Source organism: Rhinoraja longicauda, chromosome 3, assembly GCF_053455715.1.
Source record: "Rhinoraja longicauda isolate Sanriku21f chromosome 3, sRhiLon1.1, whole genome shotgun sequence".
NCBI lineage: Eukaryota > Metazoa > Chordata > Chondrichthyes > Rajiformes > Arhynchobatidae > Rhinoraja > Rhinoraja longicauda.
The window spans coordinates 37,931,507-37,944,843 of NC_135955.1; the positions used below are offsets into that span (position 1 = coordinate 37,931,507).

Here is a 13,337-nt window from a genome sequence, read left to right on the forward strand (position 1 = left end):
TGCCGGGAAACGTGGCATGTTAAACAGGTTTCAGCAGCACACTCAGCTTGACATTAAAGCATCTTCTGGCACAACTGAAAGAAGAGCAGGGGAATTATCTTTACTTTGTTACTATCAGGAGAAATTTTGGTCACTGTGGCCAAAACGCCTGCCTAAAAATCAGCTTACTGTTTGCACATCTGGATCCTATAACTTCAGTGGAACCAAATATAGGGACGTGGCAGCCAATGGTCTCACAGTCATCATATCAGTGACCAAAGAGGAACCACCCCAGGACATTGTGTGTAAGAAAGAACTGCAGATGCTGGATTAAATCGAAGGTAGACGCAACATACTGGAGTTACTCCAGCATTTTGCGCCCATCCCAGGACATTACTTTTATTGCCGTTGGAACTTGCTATTGACATATTGTCTGCGATATTTCATAGCTATATTCTGTGCTTACTCTACTACAACATAACAGCCTTTTAAAGATCATGCAATCCATTAAAACATTTTCTCATGACGTAAGGCTTGGATAAAAGCCAAAATGCCAAAGCTTTGTTTCATTGACGTGGTTGCCAAAAATCATTCCTGGCAGATGAACGGTGCTCTCCAGCTAAGATCCAAAATCCTGACCTGAACTTGGCAATAGAATACTCCAACTGGGCAACAGATTTACTACCATCCCAAGATGTCTGAGAGATTTCCCCCACCTTTGAATGCGGAGTTCAGGAATGATACTAGCAACAACCCGGGATAGTAAACAAGTCTATCAAGTGACAAGTGTTTAGCATTTTGGTTCTTTGGCCTTAGCAACAAGGAAGCTACTAGCCTAAAATTAAAGTTCTCAATGTTTCAGCTCCCCTCATTCTTCAGACTATGATCTGCATGTATCAAATAATGCAGGGTCAAGCACAACTTGTAAGAGAAGACCATAAGATGTCTGCCATCCTCTTTGCCAGCAGGTTCCAGTCTACTCTATCCTTACACTTTCACACTCTCTCACTCTCCTGTTCCTCTTCTTTAGATCAAAGTCTACCGTTTGCTTGAGTTATTTTCAAAGGGAAGAATGAGAATCATAGATTGAAAGGGAAGATTGAGAATCATAGATTGAAGCAGCAGAGAATGTGGGGAGAATAAAAAATTGGATCATATAGGAATATTGTAAATAAGTGCCAGTTGAACACTGACACATTTGGCTGAAGGTCCATCTATGCTGCATCTCTCTATGATAAAGAAGGATCATTGGTCCATCTGTGCCTCTTCTTTGCAACAGCAGCACATTAATTTCCACTCACTTGAACTCTCCTGAAAGCCCTACATTTTTTTCTTCATATTTGTGCATTTACCTTACTGTTTTAAGAATGTTATTACAGATTCCATTTTCCAGTATTATATTTCATATCATAATAAAATCCCATGTAAATCCCATGTAACAAGGCTCACACAGCGGCGCAGTGGTAGAGTTGCAGCCATACAGCGCCAGAGACCTGAGTGCTGTCTGTATGGAGTTTGTACGTTCTCCCCGTGACTGCATGGGTTTTCTCCAGGTGCTCTGGTTTCCTCCCACACTGCAGAAATGTATTGGTTTGTAGGTGAATTGGCTTCGGTAAATATTGTAAATTGTCCCTCGCATGTTGGATAGTGTTTGTGTACGGGGTGATCGCTAGTCGGCAAAAACTAGGTGTTTCCGCTCTGTATCTCTAAACTAAACTAAATTTGGATTTATCAATGCTTTGAATGAGGAGACCAAATGTAATTTATCCAAGTTACTCGACTGGATCTGTACTTTTGAGTACAACAACAGTTCTGATGGTGACTCTCTTATGGACCTGTAGTTCTGAGTGCGACTCTCCAGAGCCATTGACGTTTTCTGCTGTGCCTCGCTGTATTTCACAAATCTTGGTGCAACTTGCTAAGGATTTGACATGGCCTCACTTCAGCCCACATCCACAGAAACCCCTTGACGTCTGACATTCTGAGCATTCTGAGTTACAGAACATGGGATCCAGCAACTGGGTATTTCCATGAATTTGCTTTTAAATCCAAGTGTTACATTCCTCCTCAGTTTTCCTTTCAGAAATGTGAGCGTGCATTTTGTTGCCCCTTTGTCACCTATTGGTTGTACTGCCCTTGGTAAATTGTTGCCTCAGAGTATGTTTGCCCGAATAGTTTCTGTCACGGACACTAAACTGAAATATTATGTTACAGCCACTGGTGGGGGCTCCCACAGTTCTCAATGGTGTTCCAGTGTGTTGTAATCAATCTTGTGTGCAATTTTGGTCTCCTAATTTGAGGAAGGACATTATTGATATTGAGGTAGTGCAGCATAGATTCACCAGGATAATTCCCGGGATGGCGGGACTGACGTCTGATGAAAGGATGGGTTCAGTGGGCTTATATTCACTGGAATGTAGAAGGATAAGAGGGAATCTTATAGAAACCTATAAAATTCTTAGAGGATTGGACAGGGTAGATGCAGGAAAAATGTTCCCTATGTTGGGGGAGCCCAGAACCAGGGGGCACAGTTTAAGAATAAGGGGTAGGCCATTTAGGACTGAGATGAGGAAAAACTTTTTCACCCAGAGAGTGTTTGATTTAGCTCTTAGGGCTAAGGGAATCAAGGGATATGGGGAAAAAGCCAGAACGGGGTACTGATGTTGGATGATCAGCCATGATCATATTGAAGGGCGGTGCTGGCTCAAAGGGCCGAATGGCCTACTCCTGCACCTATCTTCTATGTTTAGACAATAGACAATAGGTGCAGGAGTAGGCCATTCGGCCCTTCGAGCCAGCACCGCCATTCAATGTGATCATGGCTGATCATTCTCAATCAGTACCCCGTTCCTGCCTTCTCCCCATACCGCCTCACTCTGCTATCCTTAAGAGCTCTATCTAGCTCTCTCTTGAATGTATTCAGAGAATTGGCCTCCACTGCCACCTGAGGCAGAGAATTCCACAGATTTACAACACTCTGAGTGAAAAGGTTTTCCTCATCTCCGTTCTAAATGGCCTACCCCTTATTCTTAAACTGTGGCCCCTGGTTCTGGACTCCCCCAACATTGGGAACATGTTTCCTGCCTCTAACATGTCCAACCCCTTAATAATCTTATACGTTTCGATAAGATCCCCTCTCATCCTTCTAAATTCCAGTGTATACAAGCCTAGTCTCTCCAGTCTTTCAACATATGACAGTCCCGCCATTCCGGGAATTAACCTAGTAAACCTACGCTGCACGCCCTCAATAGCAAGAATATCCTTCCTCAAATTTGGAGACCAAAACTTCACACAGTAATCCAGGTGCGGTCTCACTAGGGCCCTGTACAACTGCAGAAGGAACTCTTTGCTCCTATACTCAACTCCTCTTGTTATGAAGGCCAACATTCCATTGGCTTTCTTCACTGCCTGCTGTACCTGCATGCTTCCTTTCAGTGACTGATGCACTAGGACACCCAGATCTCGTTGTACGTCCCCTTTTCCTAACTTGACACCATTCAGATAATAATCTGCCTTCCTATTCTTACCACCAAAGTGGATAACCTCACACTTATCCACATTAAACTGCATCTGCCATGCATCCGCCCACTCACACAACCTGTCCAAGGCACCCTGCAACCTCATAGCATCTTCCTCACAGTTCACACTGCCACCCAGCTTTGTATCATCTGCAAATTTGCTAATGGTACTTTTAATCCCTTCATCCAAGTCATTGATGTATTCTGGGAAATGCAGTCACAGAAACATCAAAGCCCACAAGAGTATATGGCCTAGTGGAAAGAAATAAACCTTCCATCACAGCATTCCCTCTCTGATATTGTTCATAATTCAATTTCTCTAATGACAGCCTATATCTTAAATATCAGCATGATATATTTTCTGCTTGAATAAAACACAGAGTGCTGGAATAACTCAGCAGGTCAGGCAGCATCTGTGGTGGGAATGAATAGATGACATTTCAGGTTGGGATCCTCTTCATACTGGGAATTATTCCCTCCACAGATGCTACCTGACCTGCTGAGTTACTCCAGCACATTGTGTTTCACTCATAATTCCAGCACCTGCAGTTCCTTATACCTCCATCTTTTCTGCTTAGGCAGATTCCTGGGTTCTTCAGCTACTTGTCCCTCTCATTGACAAGAAATCCATCCATGAATGAACCTTTCACAGAGGGTTTGGTACCCTGGTCAATAGTTGAACTTGTGGTAAAGGTAAAGGAGTGAGCAATACGAGTCCTAACCCTAATCCTGATGCTGATCATTTCCACACCTTTTCCCACACCTGTCCTGTTCCTCTTATGCATTCAGCCCCAAAATCCAAGTGTTTGTAAAAGTACACTGTTGCAGCACCATTTCCCAAACCTACTAGGCTCAATACGTCAATCCAAACAACCCCAAACTCACAGCAGTCAATACCATTTCTCCTGTTGCTCAGCTGCAGTCAGTCTCAGAATCCCATCACTCCCTGGGAACACTGTAGTCATGCCCCCAATCCCATCACTCACATTCCTCAAGAACATTAAACTCCAGAATTTCTACCCAATCCACATCTACCCATATTGCCAAATTTACTTTACTCCTGTTCATGACCACCCTCATTCCCAGAACATACCATCGCCATTCCTTGCCCACAAGTCCTGGAATACTGTTCTTCATTGCATCCCTGTTCCTCACTATAATCATTCTCAGAATCCGACCACACCCATTCCTCACTGCACTTATTTCCCAAAATCCCTTCGTCTTTAATTCTCACCCGCCCTCAGACACAATATCTCATCACTCACGTTTATCACCTACAACAAGTTTTGATACAATCAGTTTGTCCAATCAGCTGTCCAAGTAAATAGCAGGATACAGATCAGCCATATAAATGGGCAGAGAAATGGCAGATGGTGTTTAATTTGAGCAAATGTGCGATGTTGCACTTTGGGAAGACAAATGCAAGGGGAAAGTATGGAAATCATGGCAAAATCCTTAATAGTATTGATGCACAGAGGGACTTGGGGATTCAAGTCTTTCACTCCCTCAAACTTGCAATACAAGTAGACAGAGTGGTAAACAAGGCATATGTTATCCTTGCCTTCATCAACCAGGCATTATGTATAAGACTCAGGAAGTCATGATGCAGCTTTATAGGACTTTGATTTGTCCACATTTGGAGTATTGCATACTGTTCTGGTCACCCCATTATAGGAAAGATGTAGAGAATTTGGACGGGGTGCAGAAGAGGTTTACCAGAATGCCGCCTGGATTAGTAGGTCTTAGCTATAAGGAGAATTTTGACAAACTCCGATTGTTTTCTCTGAAGCATAGAAGGTCGAGGGGAGAACTGATAGGATATAAAATGATGTGAGGCATAGATAGGGTATACAGTCAGCACCTTTTTCCCAGTGTGGAAATGTCAGAGGCTAGAGGACATACCTTTGAGGTCAGAGGGGGGGAAGAGTTTAAAGGAGATGCGTAGGGCATTATGGTGGGTGCCTGGAATGCACCACCAGGGGTGGTGTTGGGACATATACAATAGTGCCTTTTAAGAGGTTTTTAGATTGGCACTCAGAGAAACAGGGAATGGAGGGACATGGATTACCATCAGCCAGAGAAGATTATTTTCATGGCATAATATTCAGCACAGACATAGTGGGCAGAAGGATCTGTTCCTGTGCTTTACTGTTCTATGTTCTACTTAAGTTGAAAATGAAGATGAAATCAAGGAGTCCTGCACAGGTGCAAGAAGCAGCTCCAATACAATGAAGAGTTGGGGTATGGTGCTGGGGTACATTTGGAACAAGGAATGTTACTGTGGATTGAATTAAATTAAATTACAGTGAGTCTAGCCACAATCTTTCAATCCCTATTATTTAGAGGTACCGTACTGGAAGACTAGGGAACTATTGTTGTAAAATAGTCAGCTCCAGTTAAACCTTGACGGTAACGAAGCTTTGAGGAAACATGGGCGGCACGGTGGCGCAGCGGTAGAGTTGCTGCTTTACAGCGAATGCAGCGCCGGAGACTCAGGTTCGATCCTGACTACAGGTGCTGCACTGTAAGGAGTTTGTACGTTCTCCCCGTGACCTGCGTGGGTTTTCTCCGAGATCTTCGGTTTCCTCCCACACTCCAAAGACGTAGTAGGTTAATTGGTACGTATGTAGGTTAATTGGCTGGGTAAATGTTTAAAACAATTGTCCCTAGTGTGTGTAGGATAGTGTTAATAGTGTTAGTGTGCGGGGATCGCTGGGCGGCGCGGACTTGGTGGGCCGAAAAGGCCTGTTTCCGCGCTGTATATATATGATATGATATGATATGATATGATATGAATAAATTAACAACCTTGGACAAAAATTGAGCCCAGGATGGAATGTAAGGAGGAAACAATGTTTGAAGAACTTTATTTATTTACCTTTCAGGAATAAGGAAACAGAAAAGTTACTGGTGGGCAATGCACTTGATGTTGCATGTATGGACCTTCAAAATCCCACACATCATGGGGCACATTAGCAAAATTAGAGCACAATGGGACGTGTAACTTGGGAAACAAATAACACACTTACCAACACAGCTGCACGCAGGGACATCAAGCTGCGTCTTCTTCGGTGTATCCAATAAGCTTTTGATAGGAGTGTCTAAAAGTTTTAAAGGTGACTCTAAAAAATTGCTCAGGGTGGATCCCGGCCGTTTTTTCGTTGGGGTGGCCTCAGTGGAGGAGCTGGTTTGTAGTGCTGAGGTACAGTCTCCGCCCACATCAGACTCGAAATCTGCGGTTGCAGATAAAACAGTGAGCGGGCCTGAAGTTTCGACCTTCACTTGCTTGGGCGACTTGACACATGACTGCCGTTCAAAGGGGAAGGAGAGGTGGTACTCTTTGAAGCGCTGCTCCAGTGCTTCGATGATGCTTGTTTCTTGTCTCTGGTGGTCACAGCTGAATTGCCGGCTCTGTTGCTTAATAACATTCACTAGATCAGCCTCGTCTTTCAGCTGGGCGCAGGGGAGTGTCGGTGAAGGGCCAGGCGGAGATTCTTTCTCGGTCTTAATCACTTTATAGAGTCCTTTGAAGTCCTGTATTCTTTGTTGCTGCAGTATCATCTGAGCGTCTTCCCGTGGCAATAAATGAGATCTAAGTGCTGCGTTTGCTAGAAACCTTTCCTCCTGAACGGGTGGGCACTGGGCGCTCTGGGTGCCTTGGAGCATTTGCGCTGTGTTTGGGTGTGAGTGAGAGACGGTGAAGTCCGGCGCCGTTCGGCCAGAGAGTTTCTGGAGGAGATCTATTTGTCCCTGCGAGTGTCGCTGATGGGCTGCTGGTAGTTGTTGCTGCGTCTGCTGGATAACAGATGTGTGGTGGACTTGGTGTTTTGGTGTCTGGGGTCGCCCTGACTCCTGCTGGGTGTGTGGAACTGGCGAGAAATCGCTGCCCTTGCTTGGTGGTGGAAAACCTGGGCCCACGCTGGTGTTTGCCCCGTGGAGTGACCCCATCCCCTCCGAGCCACTCTGCCTGTTGCCGCAGTAAGGAGGGACCAGCTTGTGAACCTGAGAGTCGCTTAGTTTTCTGTGGGCGTGAAGAAGCTGTCTGTGGAGTTGGTACATTGGATGGGGCTGCCGTTCACCTGTCGCACCCATTGGGGTTGGTGTTGTGAGGAGCTGTGGGCCGCAGCCAGGCTGTGGGCCGTCACTGTGGGACTGGGACTGGTGCTGGTGTTTGTGAGTGGGCGTCGTGTGGCCGGGGCCGGGGGTGTAGCCGGGGCCGGGGGTGTGGCCGGGGCCGGGCTGTTGGCCGTCACTGTGGGACTGGTGTTGGTGTTTGTGAGTGGGCGTCGTGTGGCCGGGGCCGGGGGTGTGGCCGGGGCCGGGCTGTGGGCCGTCACTGTGGGACTGGTGTTGGTGTTTGTGAGTGGGCGTCGTGTGGCCGGGGCCGGGGCCGGGGTCGGGCTGCAGCGGCTGAGTTTGCGGCAGGTGCAGCCACAGGTGGGGCGTGTGCTCCAGGTGCCAGGTCTGGGGCTGGGGGCTGAGAGTGGGCTGGTCGGGCTGCCGAGGGACGGAGTGGGGGCGGCTCAGAGCCCCCGCCTGGAGCAGTGCCCGCCCCCCGCCCACATGCAGGCGTTGCGGGGCGGACTGTGGGCGGTACTCGGGCATCTCCCAGCCCGGCCCCGGTGCTCGGCTGTGCATCGCCACCGGGCCGGCCCACCCCCTCTCCGGGGACAGCTGGCCGCCCAGGCGCTGCTCCCTCTCCAGCGGCGACTCTGGCCGGGCCGGGTTGGTCTGCAGGTCGGGAGGGAAAGGGAGGGGGAGGCCGAGCCCGGCCGCCACCCGTGAGCAAGTGGCCGGAGACCTGGCCGGGGAGAATGGGTGTGCGGGCGGGCTGGCCTGGGTGAAGCAGGCGCTGATGGCCGACTGCCCGGACCGCCCTCCCAGAGGCTGCCCGGAGCTGCCCGCAGTGTAGGGCTCACTGCCCGCGGTGTAGGGCTCGCTGCCCGCGGTGTAGGGTTCGCTGCCCGGTGTGTAGGGCTCGCTGCCCGCCCCGACTGTGGTGTAGGGCTCACTGCCCGCCCCGACTGCGGCACTCCAGCGGGACACTGGTGGGACTGAGCTGTGGCCCGGAGCTGCCCTGATGATGTACTGGGGATAACCCGGAGACAGCGAGCTGCCCGGCAGCCCATCCTGCGGAATGGTTGTGGAACTTGTAGCACCATTGGAGACCGACATCTGATTGCTTTCGAAGAAGGGCAGAACTTCTCCATTCGTGTAGGTGTCGATCTGTTTTCCTACTTTGTTTTGTTGTGTTTGGGGAGATCTGGGAGCTTCACTGTTGGGGGGCGCGGGGTTGCTCCTATCTCCCGGTGAACTGCGTCCGTCGCACTCGTACAGTCCATCATTCCCCCAAATGCACCTTGTTCCTTTGGCATCTTGATTTTCTAAGTCCGACTCCTGTCCATTTGCCTCTTCATCCAACTTGATTTTCTTGCATTGCGAAAGCCCGCACGAAGAGTATTCGCGGAGGACATGCTTCACGCCGTTTTGTACATTCCTGGACGCTTTGGGCTTGGGTGCTTCTCGCCGAGACGCGGGGCTCCCTACGATTCCCTCCTGTACCTGTGCCAGTGCCTGGTTCTCAACGTGGCTGCTTTTCACACTGCCCCATTTGCAATCTCCATTCACCTGGTGCGGCTCTGTGTCTGGCTGTTGGTGTAGTTCACTTACGGTGTCGCCTTTCACCGACGGATCTTCAGCTGGGCTCTCTGGAGAGTGACAACGGACAGCTAATACTGGACTCAGTCTCTCGTCCTCGACATGACTGCCACTTTCCTGTTCCATCTGGTCTGCTCGAGGGCCATCCACCAGGTTACCCACCCAACGTGTCTGCAAGAGGAGAACATGTGGGTTAACATAACCAAATAGCAGGTAATATTCCAGAAATATAAGATAGTGCGCATCACCCAGTCTTCTAAGTTGTTTTCCACACCTCCTGTGACACGTGTGTGCGGGTTTAGTAATTTATTGCCAAATTAGGGAGTGATTATATAGCTTTACATCACATTCACTTGAAGGAAAATAACAGCTCGAAATGCTGAAACCCAGGGAAACACAAAACGAAGAAGCAGCACAATCTCAATTAACTCCATGGTACATTAAACTTGACTGAGATCAACCAGGATTGAATGGCGGAGCAGACGTGATGGGCCGAGTGGCCATAACTTATGAACGCATGAAGATAAGTCTGCTTTTGCAAAAAAAAAAATTCCGTTTAGTTCATAAAAACATCGTACAAGGGGGAAAAAACAGATTTGCAGTTCCTAGTGTCTCAACAGCTAGTAAAGTTATGGGCTGCGTAGAAGGTTAGTGCAGAACTTAAAGCCAGGACAGACCAATTGCAGTGAATGTTTCTGTACATTTGGTGGCATGGTTGTGCAGCGGCAGAGTTGCTGCCGTACAGCGCATACAGCTCCAGAAATCCAGGTTCAATCCTGACCACGGGTTCTTGTCTGCACGGACTTTGTACATTCTCCCTGTGATCTGCGTGGGGTTATCTTCGAGAACTTCGGTTTCCTCCCACACTCCAAAAACGTAAAGGTTTGTGGGTTAATTGGCCTGGTGTAAATGTAACAATTGTACCTAGTACAGGATAGTGTTAATGTGTGGGCATCGCTGGTTGGTGCGGACTCGGTGGGCTGAAGGGCCTGTTTCCAAGCTGCATCTCTAAACTAAACTAATTTGCCCCATGTGGTTACATACTGTATGTAGTAACGTCGTAATTCAAGCAAGGACAGACAGACAGCACACTCCCATTTCGTTTAGTGGGATATAAACATAGCACAAAAAGTAAGGAAATTTGTGTTTGGTAGATTATTTCTTTGTTGTAACAATGCTTCTTGGCAATAAATCTTATACCGTTGGAAAGCCTGTTTATTTCCCCTTTAAATGGTGCCACATTTGTAAGGAACATGCATTTGTGGGATGAGCAGCAGAGCTGAGTATATGGGTTGCGCCCATGAAAAATCTGCCAAATCTTCTCTGCCAATGCCAAACAGCTTATTCTGCCATTGACTCTTGTTCGGTGTTGTTTGGTGGATTGGATGATTGAAGTCTGAAGAAACAAGACATATTGGCAATTTAACAATTTATTCATTTAATAAACAGGAGCCTCAGTAGCGTGTGGAAGAACCATACACAGCCACAACAGCCTGGCACCTCCTCCTCATGCTGGTCACCAGCCTGGTCACACACTGTTGTGGGATGGCATCCCATTCTTCAACCAGCATTTGTCGCAAGTCAGCCAACGTGGTTGTGTTGGTCACTGGCACGAACAGCACGCCCAAGCTGATCCCACAAGTGTTCAATGGGGTTGAGGTCAGGACTGCTGGCAGGCCATTCCATCCTCTCCACTCCCAAATTCTGGAGGTAGTCTCTGAGAAACCCTGCTCTGTGGGGGCGAGCATCGTCATCTTGGAGGATAGAGTTCGGTCCCAGACTGTGGAGATATGGGATTGCCACTGGTTGCAGAATCTCATCTCGATATCTCTGCATTGAGATTGCCTCCAATGATGACAAGCCTCGTTTTTCCAGTGAGGGAGATGCCGCCCCACACCATCACACTGCCTCCACCAAAAGATGTTACTCTATCGGTGCAGCAATCAGCATAGCGTTCTCCGCGTCTTCTCCACACTTTGACCCTATGATCCAACTGCCGTAGGCAGAATCTGGACTCATCGCTGAACATAATGTTCCTCCACATGTTCAGGTTCCAGTGCACGTGTTGCCGACACCAGCGCAAACGGGCCTGATGGTGAAGGGCAGTCGTGGCAGGCCTCCTGGCAGCCCTATGAGACCGGAGATCGGCTGCGTGCAGTCTGTTCCGAATTGTCTGGGCAGAGAGCCGTCGGCCATATCGTCCTGCAAACCTTGACTGCAAATCTGTAGAAGACAGCCTACGGTTCCTAAGTGCTGACAGGGTGAGGAAACGGTCTTCTTCGGGTGTCGTCTTCTTGGGACGCCCACTTCGCGGCCTGTCTCTGACATCCCCCGTTATATGGAACTTGGCCTTCACTTTGGAGATGGTACTAGGGCTCACTCCAAATAATGCCGCAACTTGGTTTTGCGGAACACCTGCTTCAAGTTGCCCTATCGCACGGGCCCTATCCAGATCAGTCAAACGTGGCATGCCGATTCTTGGAGCAGACACCTACTGACCACTGTAGCAGGGCCCATGCTCACAGATGCTGCCAATCAGGTGCCAATCAGGCACCTGATTGTCAGCACCTGGGGGGTACCAGAAGCTCAAAACAAGAGTCAATAGCAACAGCAGAATGAGCTGTTTGGCATTGCCAGAGAAGATTTGGCAAATTTTTCATGGGCGCAACCCATATACTCAGCTCTGCTGCTCATCCCACAAATGCATGTTCCTTACAAATGTGGCACCATTTAAAAGGGAAATAAACAGGCTTTCCAACGGTATAAGATTTATTGCCAAGAAGCATTGTTACAACAAAGAAATAATCTACCAAACACAAATTTCCTTACTTTTTGTGCTATGTTTAGTTCAACACTTGCAAATAAGTAAATACCAGTGGTTGCTAAAATATTCAAAGTTAGTGTTTGTACTTGCTCAGATATATAGATAGTGCCTACACATTTCACATGAAGATGCCCATAAAAGGCAAAGGTTTATATACTGACACCCTGGTTTCGGCAGGCAAGAAGTATGGGCATATTCTGACTGAAAGCACATGGGCTGCCAATTGGGAAGGACCTTAAGGGCACAGTATCTGTGTGCACAGACCTAAGCCAGGCATTAGTCCCTCTGGCTGGATCTACAAATAGGAGGCCCAATGCTAATTTCAGGATCTTGCTCTAGTCGTGAATTGCATTGAAGCAGTTTGATGGATAGATACATAGACAATAGGTGCAGGAGGAGGCCATTTGGCCCTTCGAGCCAGCACCACCATTCAATGTGATCATGGCTGATCATCCACAATCAGTACCCCGTTCCTGCGTTCTCCCCATATCGCTAGCCCTAAGAGCTCCATCTAACTCTCTTTTGAATGCATCCACTGAATTGGCCTCCACTGCCTTCTGAGGCAGAGAATTCTATGAATTCACAACTCTTTAGGTGAAAAGGTTTTTCCTCATCTCAGTTCTAAATGGCCTACCCCTTATTCTTAAACTGTAGCCCCTGGTTCTGGACTCCCCCAACATCAGGAACATGTTTCCTGCATCTAGCGTGTCCAATCCCTTAATAATTGTATGTGTTTTTGTAAGATCCCCTCTCATCCTTCTTAATTCCAGTGAATACAAGCCCAGTTGCTCTATTCTTTCATCATATGACAGTCCCGCAATCCCGGGAATTAACCTTGTGAACCTACGCTACACTCCCTGAATAGCAAGAATGTCCTTCCTCAAATTAGGAGACCAAAACTAGCCACAATACGTCAGGTGTGGTCTCACCAGGGCCCTGTACAACTGCAGAAGGACCTCTTTGCTCCTATACTCAACTCTTCTTGTTATGAAGGCCAACATGCCATTAGCTTTCTTGCCTGCTGTACCTGCATGCTTACTTTCAGTGACTGATGTACAAGGACACCTAGGTCTCGTTGTACTTTCCCTTTTCCTAACCTGACACCATTCAGATAATAATCTGCCTTCCTGTTCTTGCCACCAAAGTGGATAACCTCACATTTATCCACATTATACTGCATCTGCCCACTCACTCAACCTGTCCACCCTCCATCCTCATACCAATTTCTTCACAGTTCACGCTGCCACCCAGCTTTGTGTCATCTGTAAATTTGCTAATGTTACTTTTAATTCCTTCATCTAAATCATTAATGTATATTGTAAATAGCTGCGGTCCCAGCACCAAGCCCTGCGACACTC

At 47.8% G+C, this 13,337-nt stretch overlaps 1 protein-coding gene across 1 annotated transcript in view; it reads right to left on the minus strand.

The window, feature by feature from the left end:
• Positions 1–13,337, minus strand: part of LOC144591928 (methylcytosine dioxygenase TET2-like) — a 112,814-nt gene that overhangs the window by 26,137 nt on the left and 73,340 nt on the right. Inside the window, exon 3 of the mRNA XM_078395955.1 lies at positions 6,527–9,326. Within this exon, the coding sequence (XP_078252081.1) occupies positions 6,527–9,281 (2,755 nt within the window). The 5' untranslated portion in view covers positions 9,282–9,326. The remainder of the gene's footprint in view (positions 1–6,526; positions 9,327–13,337) is intronic.